The 14,450-nt window shown below is 42.6% G+C and overlaps 2 gene segments (V, D, J or C); both read left to right on the top strand.

Annotated features, from left to right (window-relative positions):
- Positions 1-1,502: 1,502 nt before the first annotated feature.
- On the top strand, positions 1,503-2,414 carry LOC115834308. The segment is given in 2 exon segments: positions 1,503-1,551; positions 2,017-2,414. Coding segments are annotated over 2 exon segments (447 nt in total).
- A 5,897-nt stretch (positions 2,415-8,311) lies between these two features.
- LOC115834310 lies at positions 8,312-9,047 on the top strand. The segment is given in 2 exon segments: positions 8,312-8,374; positions 8,740-9,047. Coding segments are annotated over 2 exon segments (282 nt in total).
- The last annotated feature ends 5,403 nt before the right edge of the window (positions 9,048-14,450 follow it).

The following is a 14,450-nucleotide window of genomic DNA, read 5'->3' as shown; positions in this document are numbered from 1 at the left end:
AACCACCCCAGAGAGGAAGATACCTTCCCTCCACATCCTCCCAAGAATCAGCCACTGTTGTGCTGCCTGAGATGGGGCTGCCTCCCAGCCCCAACTCTGCATCATCCCAGACCCAGGCTCCAGGACCTCATCCTGTGTTGGCAACTCAGACCCTGAGCCACTTCCATGTGGACCAGCCCCACCCCAGGCCCAGAGGTGCTGTCACTACAAGTGCACCCACACTCCAGAGCCTAGCCCTGAGGCTGCTCTGGAAATTGCCTAAGACATAACATAAATAGAGAATGTACAGCAACACAGTAGAGTGAAATGCAGAGAATAACCACACAGAAAGCATCTCTGGGAGATAGCACAACTGAGAGACCTGAGAAACATTGGCAAATGTGTCAAGAGTAATGAAACACATTAGTCTATAAGATCAAAAAATGGGACTTAGGATAAACATCAAGACACGCATCAGTATAGAGATTATAGTTCAAATGCTGAATCACATACGAAGAGAACATCTCAAATGCATTAAGAAAAAAAATTTTCATTATACCAGGGAAACAGTAATAAAATCCTTGGTTAACTGTTCATGGGACCAATAAAGGAAAGAAGACAAATGAGATTACACAAATAAATGCTGGGTGGAGAGGACTCAACCAAGGATTCATTATCTAGTGAAAATATGCTTCCAAAATAAAGGTAAAGTAAAAACATTTCTTGATGAACAAAATGAAGATAAATGGATTCTTACAGATATGTTCTATATGATACTTAAGGGAAATTTTTCAGAATAACAGAAAATGACAGTAGATAGTAAGCTGAATGCACAGAAATCAATGAAGATTTCACAAATGGTGAAGTAAAGAGCAAGAGGCAAGGAAAAACAAACAAAAAAAGGTGTTTCCTTCAATTTATATCAAACTCTAGTCCAGGGAAAACCAAGCCATTGTGATGAATATCTGAATTCCAGTTACCTTGATTGGGATGGGGGAGCAGCTGTTGCCTGGGAAGGTCCACGAGGGATAAATCTGCAGAATTTGAAATACTCTATAGATTCTTTGGAATGGAGAACATACATAAAACTTATTTGCATATTTAACATTTCAGATCTTTGCTCTGTGTGTGTATTACCTCAATAAAAAATTGAAAAAGCTAATTCTAGACTCAAACAAATAAGAATAAAGAAAGAAGAATTATCAATTTTTTATGGAATCTCAGCCTTACTAAGGAGGAGTGAAAAATGCACCTGGGAAGTGCTAAGAAATAGGCAAATTTGTCCTACTCATGCAGCATGGATTTTATCTCTGTTGGTTTCCCTCCAAACGGAGAAGATATTGAAGTTATTTTTCTTACAAGAGAGGCCCCTTCACAACTCCTTTGCCTCTTTCCACCCCACTGCACCCACCAGGTGATTTGCATATTGCCCCTAGGGAGGACCTTCCCTTGTGAGTCTGAGATAAATGCTCAGCTCCAACCTTGCCTTGACTGCTCAGGACTCCTCAGTTCATCTTCTCAGAATGAGCCTCCCTGCTCAGCTCCTGGGGCTGCTAATGCTCTGGGTCCCTGGTAAGAACAGAAGGGAGAAGAGGGAGGAGAATCGGGTTGGAGGGTGAACTCTGGGGGCCCCACTGCCTCCCATGTGTGTTCTGTGCATGTGTTAGATGTGCTCATCTCGTCCTCCAGGATGGGGCAGGTGATACCCTGATCTGTGAGAGTGAGGAAGATTCTAGAAGAAGCAAGGGCCTGTGCCTTAGAGAAACTCTGACTCAGGAAGAGGAGGGTGAATTCGGGGACCTCTTTGTGCCTTGCATCTGTAGAGTGCTTTCTTGAAATTGAATAATCTTGGAGTATGAATAAAAGTTGCAAAGAAATTATTAGGTTGGTGCAAAAGGAATTGCATTTTGTTTGCCATTAAAAGCAATGGTGAAACTCGTAATTACTTCTATATATAGGCTGAAATAACAAATAAAAAACGATGAACATGATATATAATTTTGTATGTAACCTTACACTTCTCTCTCATTATTTCAGCCTCCAGTGGAGATATTGTGATGACCCAGACTCCACTTTTCCTGCCCTTTACCCCTGGAGAGGCAGCCTCCATCTCCTACAGGTCTAGTCAGAGCCTCTTGGATAGTGATGGATACACCTATTTGGATTGGTACCTGCAGAAGCCAGGCCAGTCTCCACAGCTCCTGATCTATGCAGTTTCCAACCGGGCCTCTGGAGTCCCAGACAGGTTCAGTGGCAGCGGGTCAGGCACTGATTTCACGCTGAAAATCAGCAGGGTGGAGGCTGAGGATGTTGGGGTTTATTACTGCATGCAAGCTCTACAAGTTCCTCCCACAGTGCTACATCCTCAAACAGAAACCTCCGTGCTGGGTTGGCCCAGCTGCCCACATGTGCTGCTTGTCCTGGGGAGCAGCTGAGCAGAGTCTCTGAGTCTTCAGAAGAGAAAGCTGTTGGAGACGTCAGGGCAGGGTTTGCTGCTGAGGACGCTGGTCCATGAGAGCCTCAGTAGCACCTCAGATTTCACATGTTAAGGCCCTAAAAGCAGTCACAGCCTGGGGAAGGCATCAGGAGGAGGAGAATCCATAGGGGCCACATGCCCTGGGAGCAACCAGCTATGCTGAAGGGAGAGTGAATGAAAGCTCACATCCTCACCCTCCCTGTCTTGCCCACATTTGTCGAGTTCATGCAACTGTCAGAATAACCAGACCATGGATGCAGTTTAGTGACAACACAGGTAGAACACATATGGGAAATGACCAGCTTGGGGTTTATTTCACACACGTTGGCACTTAGTCATATTGGGAAATTCATACTCTCCTGTCTCCCTAATTCTGCTCTCTGACTCCCACTAAACCCTCCTCTGCAGTGTCTTACAGGTAAAAGCATTCTACACAAGCTGTCTGCAGGGGAGAACAGCTAACACTTAGAAAAATTGTTTGATGTTGGATTATTCAAATAGACTTTGTAAACTCATGGCAGGCATGAGATCTTAATGTCAAAAGATTGATTACTGTTAATTATTATTTGCCAAGTGAAAGCAGAGTTTTCACAATTCACAATTCCAAAAGTGGCCTTTGAAAATAAACTGCAGAAACGCAAAGATGGAAAATATAAAGTTTATTTCAAGTAGAAAAGGGAACATTCAGAATTATGTGAGATTTTTATTTCTCTTCCAAATTCTAAAGGTTTTGAAAGTATTTAGGTTAAGTTCTATTTTAGAGTAGAAATGTATTACTATGTTTTCAAAAGAAAAGGTTTCAAAAAATACAGAAATGCATTCTTTTCACATGATTATATCATTACCTGAAAATGAATCTGAATTCAATGTTTTAGTTGTAAATGCCTGGAGCATCTATGCTTTTCATAGATTTTATTAAATATAGTGTTTTAAATGATATTGAACCCAATAATGAGTCACATGAGGTACATATAATTACACTGTGTGATAGACACAAAATAATGACATAATCAACAGAAGAAGTTCTGCCTCAGGCTAAGCGTAGAAAGTACACTTGGATGATTGTTTATTCAAATATAACAAATTTCATGGTAAGTGCAATTAAAATTCCAAAGTTCCACTTCTGTTACATTTAAAAATTGTGTGGCAATATTTTTATATCTATCAATCACACTAGAGCCTGAAAATGAAAAAAAAGTGACACCATATGTTTTTAAAATACTGAGTCATTATACAGAATTCAGTTAAGGAACACAAAGTGTATCGGGGCGTGGTGGCTCATGCCTTTTATCCCAACACTTTGGGAGGTCAAAACGGGCTAATCCCCTGAGATCAGGGGTTCAAGACCAGCCTGGCCAACATGGTGAAACCCTGTCTCTACTAAAAATACAAAAATTAGCCTGGTGTGGTGGCATGTGCCTGTAATTCCATCTACTCGGGAGGCTGAGGCACGAGAATCGCTTGAACCTGGGAGGTGGAGTTTGCAGTGAGCTGAGATCGGCCAGTGCACTCTAGCCTAGTTAACAGGGTGAGACTCTGCCAAAAAAAAAAAAAAAATGTAAGTAATATGACCCCAAGCTAAGCAATGATGTCATCATCATTAGCCCTCATGGAATTGATCGCCTCTAGCGACCTTGAGTTTCTGCTTTGCTGTGAGACACAAGATTGGTCCCAACCTATTCAAGATGGTTAGATATCTTAAAACAAACAAACAACTTATGTAATGCTGATGTAACAAAGGGCTACACTCTCAAAACAAAATGGTGAAAGGTAAATGATCCCCTGAACCTGAGAGAAGATACAAGCAGAATCAAAAGGGCTGGTACAAAGAAGCTTCTACTTGCACTTGACTAAATGTGAGGAGGTTTCTGTGTCTGTGCCATGGCAGTGGAGAGGCAGGTGGGTGGCCTTGGTGGTGTCGTTGGCTCTGTTCCATGAGGTCACTCAGGTGCACAGGAGGCACGATCACCCTTAGTGCACAGCTTTCCTTCTTCCTCACAGTCACAGCCCCCACAGCCATCCTCAGAAGCATGAGTGGAACAGAGTGAAGGGAAAGCTGTTTTCTTCCAAAGATAAAAAATCTTGAACTTTCAAATAGGGATAAATGGTATTTTTGCTTGAAGAACACATTTGAGAAATCTTCCATTTAGCGGATCTGATGATAAACTCACACTTTTTGTTTGTTTTAATCTGAAAATGTATGTGTATGTTTCTTGGAAATTTTTTTGCATATAAAGTTATATTTTATCAGCTTATTTCAAGTTTTATTTACCGTTTGATAATTACTCCTAAAACGTCATCGATTAAAGAAAGAATCATGTATTGCTCCAAGTGTCCTTTACTAAAAGTAATTTGTCTTTTTAACCTCATCAGGCTCTTTGTAAACCTCAGGCTGACCTTATTTTTTTTTTACAGATTCAATGCATTAAGTCAATTAATTATTTATAATGAATTTATTTATGTATTTATCTTTGCTATTACAAGTAGAAAAAGCCTGTAAGTTGCTATGCCAAAAACCTGCCTCTAGATGGCAAACAAACCCCACAATACACAAAAGAGCCAAGTTCTTATAAATCCTGGGAAAGGAAGAGGGCCACCGTCTCATTAACAACTTGGAGCCCTTAAGGCAAGAATGAGGTGGAACATCTGGAACATCTGGGAGGAGACACCAGGCTGCGGAGTAGTGGGGAGCCTGCTCTGTGCTCTGAGACTGAAAGCCCAGCCTTGCCTCTCACCGCTGCCTGGACTGTGTCCCCAGCTGCTGTGAAGTGAATGGTGTCTTCTAAATTCATGCTGAGCCCTAATTGCTGAAAAGTGTAAGACATGGAATGTGGGGATTATGTGCATCTTCCCGACACCAACATGATGCTCAGGAAGGAGGCTTCTTGTTTTCTCTTAGGATTCTTTTACTAACCAAGATTTTCCCTCTACTGCACATTTCCCTTCCCTGATTGTCCCTCCCTTTTGACAGAGGATGGCCCAGGGGATTCACTACTGAGTCTCAACCTCTTACCCAAAGCCCTCAGTCTAGTGTTGCTCTTTCCTTCATGCTATTTTTGTTTGTTTCTTTTCTTGTAATCATCTTGGCAATAAAATAATCACTTTTTACTTTCTACGTATTAAAGATGTTACCTTAGTTAATTACAGTGATTTCCTTCAGAATGATAAATGGTCTTTCAAAATGATGTAAAGAGATCTAAATCCGTGTGCTCCAGAAGTTGCATGAAGCTCTGTCTAGCACGAGTGCCAGTGACTCTCCCAGAGTGCTCCATGCAGCTGGCCCCACGGAGTCCCTCTGTGCTGGCAGTGGGTGACAACCCACTGCCTTCTGTGAATGAGAGATTCTGATTAGAATCCTGCTGGATGCTCTTTGAGCCAGTGCCCACACAATTCCCATGAAAGCTGAGGACCACAGACCCCTGAAGACAATCACAGGTCCCTAGACTCACAGCTCATGACTGTCCTCTGCAGACACAGCTTCTTCCTGGATGGCTGAGGGTTGTCATTGGCTGTGTCCTTCCTCGTGCATGACAACAGGAGACATAGAAGGTCTGTAAGCAGCCCTGCAATCCAGGTTCTGAGCAAGCCCTCCTGTGTGGGGCCTTCTTACCTGGACATAGGTGTGTACACCAAAAATGAAACTCTAAGCTCCCAAACCAACTAAATGAACTCCTCCTCTCAGCCAAGGACACAACAAAATCAACCTGAAATACAATGCAGTCCATGATCAGAATGGATGATTGCATATGCCTTAACTTACCCTCTTCCCTTTAAAATTCAGGCACAACTAACCAGCTTTTAATATGAAGACAGACACCTTGAGACTGACAAAGCAAACTCTTTATGGCAATAAGATACCAATGTGACAGATACCATGTCCTAAGAGAAATCAAAGTATTTTCCCCAAGATATTGTTATTTAATGTATTTGAAAATGCCTCTGCAAAGCTGGTTCTTGTGGCAAAATCTACATTCTATAGAGATTCCTACCCCTTTTTAAGTCTCTTTCCTGACCCAGAGAGATTTAACTAAGAGTTTGGCACCTTTTAAGTCTGCTAAGAAACAATTACAATCTATTCTCTCTGAGGCCTGCTACCTGGAGGCTTCATCTGCATGATGTAACCTTGGCTCCAAAACCCTTTTTCTAAACCCAGAAAGTCCCTTGTGTTGATTACAGGTCATTAGATAAACTCTTTCAACCCCTTATGGAATCTTTGAATCCACCATGACCTGGAAGTCCCCAAGATCCCCCCTCCTTCGGGCTGTCCTGCCTTTCTGTATCAAAGCAATGTACAGCTTACACATATTGATTGATATCTTATGTCTCCCTAAAACGTGTAAAACCAACCTGTAGCCCGACCACCTTGGGCACACGTTCTCAAGACCTCCTGAGGCTGTTTCACTGATACGTCTTTAACTGTGACCAAATAAATTTCTAAATTGATTGAGACTTTTCTCAGGGACTTATTTGTTTATAGGTGTCACTGGACACACTTAAGGAAGTGAAGAGATTTATGACATTGAGAAAAGGAGGAAGCCGGGGTGTGTGGGGGGAGAGAGAAAGAGAGAGAGAGAGTGTGATGTATATACAGGAGTGAACTGAGACCTGCTTTGAGCATTTTTACATAAAGTCAAGAAAATATCAGTTACAGGTACAGGTTACCTGGAGACATAAAACTGTGGATGCAGTTCTTGCTCTTTATACATAGAGAGTTTCCTTTTGATCTGTGGACTCGTGGCTGTGGCTGCACCACATCCAGGCTGGGGGAGACTCACGTCTCACTCAGAGTTGACAAGAACCTGGAAGCCCTGACAGGACCTGATTCCACATGACCAGGGAGACTGCGTGGGAAAAGCTTCTCTAATCACCACTTGAAAAAACATCATGCAAAGTTATTTCTTATTTGTTCTGTGTCATTAACCTAGAAGATTCTTCACTTAGGAAGTCCTCTGGGCAGGCACAATGGCTCACACCTGTAATCCCAGCACTTTAGGAGGCCAAGGCAGGCAGATCTCCTGAGGTCAGGAGTTCAAGAAAGCCTGGACAACATGGTGAAACCCCATCTCTACTAAAAAAAAAAAAAAAAAAAAAAGGCCCTCGGTTAACCTTGTATCTGTGAGATGATTATGATGAATAGATCCCAGATTGAACAACTGGTCACCAGGATTTTATATTAACTGCCTGAGGCACAAAATTTTGTCTCTCTTTCCTTTTTCTTACACTGGGCTCTTGGTTGTAAATGTAGAGACTCACATCATTCTCCCTGTGAGGCGCTTGGACAGAGAGCTCTTGTGTGGTTCACTCACCAGGTGCCAGGGCAGGGTGGATTCTAATATTTGAGCTGAACATTCTTGAACAGTTATCCTGGAAACAGCTGATACCAGACAGCCCTTGAACTGGCTCCAGGCCACTTTTTATTTGCAGGCTCTCAGTCCAGCAGTGCTTGTGGGGATGGGCTGTTTCATTCTCTAGATTGACTGAGAGGGAATCAAGCCAGATGGCATTCACCTCCCAGAGATGCATCCTAGACACACATTTCCACATTGTCAGGGTTTTGGTGCTTTCTCACAGTCATGCCCTACTCAGTGTGTCCCTACAAAAGGTCCGAACTTTCACCTTCAGATCCTTATTCCCTTGATTGTGGCCAACTTGGCTGAATCTATTTTTGTTTTGTTCCGAGGGAGGATTTATATCTCATTGTTCACAGAAGAGACATTCCCCCTGCCCCATCAACCTTTTCCACCCCACTGCACCCACCGGGTGATTTGCATATTGTCCCCTAGGGAGGACCTTCCCTTGTGAGTCTGAGATAAAAGCTCAGCTCCAACCTTGCCTTGACTGATCAGGACTCCTCAGTTCACCTTCTCACCATGAGGCTCCCTGCTCAGCTCCTGGGGCTGCTAATGCTCTGGCTCCCTGGTAAGGACAGAAGGATAAAGGGAGGAGAATTGGGCAGGAGGTGAGCTCTGTGGGCTCCACAGCTTCCCATGTTTATTCCAGTAATGTGATAGAGTCACGTGGTCTATGCTCCAGGGAATGGAATTCATGTTTGTCTTATGAATAATCAGGATTCACCTCCAGGGAAGATGACATGCTGATTAAGAACTTGAAAATAAAGAGTTCCCTTGTGGCTAATAAATAATGGGTCTATTTTAGAAAGTCTTCTTTTCATGATGTAAATCAAAACTTTAAAAATGTAACTGTAAATCAGTATCACAAGAGCAATTATGAAAGTTACTCATAATGTATCTATATAAACTTGCACTACTCTGTTATTTTTTCAGGGACCAGTGGGGATATTGTGATGACCCAGACACCACTCTCCCTGCCCGTCACCCCTGGAGAGCCGACCTCCATCTCCTGCAGGTCTAGTCAGAGCCTCCTGCATAGTGATGGATACACCTATTTGATTGGTACTGCAGAAGCCAGGGCAGTCTCCACAGCTCCTGATCTATGCGGTTTCCAACCGGGCCTCTGGAGTCCCAGACAGGTTCAGTGGCAGTGGGTCAGGCACTGATTTCACACTGAAAATCAGCAGAGTGGAGGCTGAGGATGTTGGGGTTTATTACTGCATGCAAGCTCTACAAGCTCCTCCCACAGTGCTACATCCTCGAACAGAAACTTCCCTGCTGGGTTGGCCCAGCTGCCCACATGTGCTGCTTGTCTGGGGAGCAGCTGAGCAGAGTCTCTGAGTCTGCAGAAGAGAAGGCTGTTGGAGACGTCAGGCGGCGTTTGCTGCTGAGGACGCTGCTCCATGAGAGCCTCAGCAGCACCTCAGATCCCACATGTTAAGGCTCCACCAGCTGCCACAGCCTGGGGAGGGCCTCAGGAGGAGGAGAATCCATGGGGGCCACATGCCCTGGGAGCAACTGGCTATAATGAAGGGAGAGGGAATGAAAGCCCACATCCTCACCCTCCCTGTCTTGCCCACATTTGTCAAGTTCATGCAACTGTCAGAATAACCAGACCATGGATGCAGTTTAGTGACAACACAAGTAGAACACATGGGAAATGACCAGCTTGGGGTTTATTTCACACACGATGGCACTTAGTCATACTGGGAAACTCATAGTCTCCCGTCTCCCTAATTCTGCTCTCTGACTCCCACTAAACCCTCCTCTCCAGTGTCTTACAGGAGAAAGCATTCTACACAAGCTGTGTGCAGGGAACTATGGCTAAGGACACTGAGTAGAAATGTTTGATGTTGGATAATTCAAATAGACTTTGTAAACTCATGGCAGGTGTGAGATCCTAATGTCAAAAATTGATTAGTCTTAATTACTATTTGGCAAGTGAAAAGCAAATTTTCACAATTCCAAAACTGTCCTTTAGAAATAACTGCATAAAGTCAAAGATAAAATATATAGAGTTTATTTCAGGTACAAAGGAAACATAGAATTATGTGAGATTTTTTATTTCTCTTCCAAATTCTAAAAGTTTTGAAGGTATTTAGGCTAAGTTCTACTTTAGAATAGAAATTTATTACTGTGTTTTCATAAGAAAAGATTTCAAAGAATACAGAAATGCATTCTTTTCATGTGATTACATCATTACCTGAAAATGAATCTGAATTCTATGTTTCAGTTGTAAATGCACGGAGCATCTATGCTTTTCATAGATTTTATTAAACTTAGTGTTCTAAATGATATTGAATCCTATAATGAGTCATGTGAGCTACATGGCATAACACCGTGTGATAAACACAAAATAATGACAGAATCAACAGAAGAAGATCCGCTCAGGCTAAGGGTATAAAGTACACTTGGGAAGATTGTTTATTCCAAGATATCAGATTCCATCATAAGTGCAATTAAAATTACAAAGTTCCATTTCTGTTAGGTTGAAAAATTGTATGGCAAAGTTTTTATAGATATCAATCACAGTGGCACCCTCAGATGAAAAAAAGTGCCACAATATGTTTTTAAAACTACTGATAAATGCATCATTGAGCTTAAAAGGCATTATGCAGAATGCAGTTAAGGAACACAAAGTGTGGTGGGGTGCAGTGGCTTGTGCCTGTAATCCCAGCACTTTGAGAGGCCGAGGCAGGTGAATCCGCTGAAGTCGGGAGTTTAGGACCAGCCTGGTCAACAAGGTGAAACTCTGTCTTTACTAAAAATACAAAAATTAGCCAGGCGTGGTGGTATGCGCCTGTAATTCCAGCTCCTCGGGAGGCTGAGGGAGGAGAATCACTTGAACCCGGGAGGCAGAGGTTGCAGTGAGCTGAGATCATGCCACTTCACTCCAGCCTGGTCAACAGAGTGAGACTCTGTTAAAAACACACACACACACACACACACACGCACGCACACAAATTGTAAGTAGTATGACCCAGAACTAAGCAATGCTTTCATCATCTTCAGCCCTTATGTGATTGACAGCATCTAGTGACCTTGAATTTCTGCTTTGCCATGAGACACAAGCTTAGTCCCAACCCATTCAAGATGGTTAGATATATTTAACAAACAAACAAACGACTCATATAATGCTGATGTAACAAAGGGCTACACTGTGAAAACAAATGGTGAAAGGTGAACAATCCCCTAAACCGGAAAGAAGATACGAGGAGAATCAAAATTGGCTGGTACAAAAAAGCCACTAGTTGCAGTTGGCCAAATGTGACAAGGTTTCTGTGTCTGTTGCCATGGCAGTGCAGAGACAGGCAGGTGGCCTTGGTGGTGTCGGCGGCTCTGCTCCATGAGGTCACTCAGGTGGGCACGAGGCACGACCACCTTCAGCCCACAGCTTCCTCCATCCTCACAGTCGCTGCCCCCACACCCATCCTCAGCAGCATGAGTGGAACAGAGTGAAGGGAAAGTTGTTTTCTTCTAAATATCAAAAATCTTGAACTTGCAAATAGAAATAAATGTTATTTTTGCTGCAAGTACACATTTGAGAAATCTTCCACTGAGTAGACCTGATGATAAACCCACATATTTTGTATGTTTTAACCTGAACATGTATTTATATGATTCTTGGAAATAATTTTTGAGTATCAAATTATATTTTAGCAGCTTATTTCAAGTTGTTATTTACCATATCATAAATACTCCTAAAACGTCATGGATTTTAAAAAAAATCATGTGTTACTCTGTCCTCCACTGAAAGTAATTTCTCTATTTAACCTCATCAGACTCCTTTTAAGCTCTTAAACTCATCTTACTTTTTTACTGATTTGATATATTAAGTCAATTTATTATTTATGGTAAATTTATTTATGTGTTTATTTTCCCTATCACAAGTAGAAAAAGCCTGTAAGTTGCTATGCCAAAAACCTGCCTCTAGATGGCAAACAAACCCCACAATACACAAAAGAGAGCCAAGTTCTTAGAAACCCTGGGAAAGGAAGAGGGCTACTGTCCCATTAACAACTTGGAGCCCTTAAGGCAAGAATGAGGTGGAACATCTGGAACATCTGGGAGGAGACACCAGGTGCGGAGTAGTGGGACCTGCTCTGTGCTCTGAGACTGAAAGCCCAGCCTTGCCTCTCACCGCTGCCTGGACTGTGTCCCCATCTGCTGTGAAGTGAATGGTGTCTTCTAAATTCATGCTGAGCCCTAATTGCTGAAAAGTGTAAGACATGGAATGGGGGGATTATGTGCATCTTCCTGACACCAACATGATGCTCAGGAAGGAGGCTTCTTGTCTTCTCTTAGGATTCTTTTACTAACCAAGATTTTCCCTCTACTGCACATTTCCCTTTCCTGATTGTCCGTCTCTGTTGACAGAAGATGGCCCAGGGGATTCACTACTGAGTCTCAACCTCTAACCCAAAGCCCTCAGTCTAGTGTTGCTCTTTCCTTCATGCTATTTTTGTTTGTTTTCTTGTGATCATTTTAGCAATAAAATATCACATTTTTATTCCTATTTCAGATGTTATCTTAGTTAATCACAATGGTTGCCTTCTGAATAATAAATGATCTTTCACAATGATGTTAAGAGATCCAAATCCGTGTGCTTTGGAAGTCGCATGAAGCTCTGTCTAGCATGAGTGCCAGTGACTCTCCCAGAGTGTTCCATGCAGCTGGCCCCACAGAGTCCCTCTGTGCTGTCATATCACCCACTGCCTTCTGTGCATGAGATATTCTGATAAGAATCCTGGTGGATTCACTTAAGGAAGTGAAGAGATTTATGACATTGAGAAAAGGAGGAAGCCAGGGTGTGTGGAGAGAGAAAGAGAGAAAGAGAAAGAGAGAGAGAGATTGTGATGTATGTACAGGAGTAACACTGAGACCTGGTTATGTAATGGTGTACTACTGAGTATCATCCCCAAATAGTGAGGTTTCACTCCAAGAAGACTATGCATGTATCTCATTTGGGAAAACGGCTTTTGCAGGTGTAAATTAAGAAGCTTGAAACAGGGAGATGGTCTTAGATTAATCAACTGAGACTTAAATGCATACTCAAGTGTCTTAAAAAAAAAAGAGGTAGAGAGACATTTAGCATAGACTGAAGTGGAGAAGGCAATGTGAACACAGAGACAGAGATTGCAGTGATGTGTCCACATCCTAGGAGAGAGAAGTCACCAGAAGCTGGAAGAGCTAAATCAGACTGCTCTCTAGAGCTTCTGAAGGAGCCAGAACTGATGACTCCAAGATCTTGGCCCAGTGAAACTGATTCTGGACTTCTGGTCTCCAGAACTATGAGAGATTCCATTCCTGTTGTTTGAAGCTGCCACGTTTTTGAGAACTTGTTACAGTAGCCCGAAGACACTAACACAAATGGGGCTCCGGGAAAATCCAGACTAAATGTGCTGTGTTGGTTTGCAATCTCTTTGCTTAAGTTTCTGCTTAACTTTTCTCTTTGCTATTTCTTAACAATAGATTGGTGAAAAATTTTGTGATTGAAGAAATGTACATGAAACCTGCAGTGTACAGAGAAGCATCTGCTAGTTATAAGATAAATATTGATAATTTTAGTTGAAAATGACATATGACTGTTAATATCTCACACAACATTCTGAGTTACTCAAGAATTCATAAAAGGGGCACTAGATACTCTTCTCATGTGTATGTGTGTCTGTCTATACATGTATGTACACTTCATGGTGCATCAGCTGGCGGAACCATCAGGACACCCCTTCACATCCTCAGTGCCCCATTTCACACGTGAGGAAACTGTTCATGAGAGCACATGGCTAATTTGCATAAAAGTCACTTGGTCAGCAGTTGTTGAAGCTGAACTTGGAATCTACGTCTGTCTGACCTTAACTATGTTCCTTCCACAGAGCCACATTCATTCCATAGAGGAACCCACCACCTATAAAACCAGAAAAGAGACAAAGCCAGAAGTGCAGGGTGGATTTCTTAACACAAGCTCACTGCAACCTCTAGTCCTCATCATGCTGACACTAAGCTTAAACCCAGACCCTTCTACAATTTTGTCTACAAAGCACAATTTGCTCAAAGCCTTTACAAACACCAAGAACCTTTCTTTCAGATGTGGCAGCAGGGTCACATCTTACATGGCCCTGACCACATTTTGTCTCCTCTGCCATTCCCATCTCTCTGACTCAGTCCTCGCTTGCAGCCATAAAAAAGGATGTGTTCATGTCCTTTGTAGGGACATGGATGAAGCTGGAAACCATCATTCTCTGTAAACTATTGCAAGGACAAAAAACCAGTCACTGCATGTTCTCACTCATAGTTGGGAATTGAACAATGAGAACACTTGGACACAGGAAGGGGAACATCACACACCAGGGCCTGTCGTGGGGTGGGGGAGGGGAGACGGATAGCATTAGGAGGTATACCTAATGTAAATGATGAGTTAATGGGTGCAGCACACCTACATGGCACATGTATACATATGTAACAAACCTGCACGTTGTGCACATGTATCCTAGAACTTAAAGAACAATAATAGTAATAAAAAAATGGGTCTTGTACATCTAATTTGCCCTACGAATGTTAAAACAGCAAACCCGCATCCCCCTCCTCTTCTCATGTGCTGTGAGAGATGACCTCCAGGCTCTCAGATACCAAGATTGTACAAG

This window comes from Nomascus leucogenys, unplaced genomic scaffold, assembly GCF_006542625.1.
Source record: "Nomascus leucogenys isolate Asia unplaced genomic scaffold, Asia_NLE_v1 000946F_67128_qpd_obj, whole genome shotgun sequence".
NCBI classification, from domain to species: Eukaryota; Metazoa; Chordata; class Mammalia; order Primates; family Hylobatidae; genus Nomascus; species Nomascus leucogenys.
This window is presented reverse-complemented; position numbering and strand designations above follow the sequence as displayed.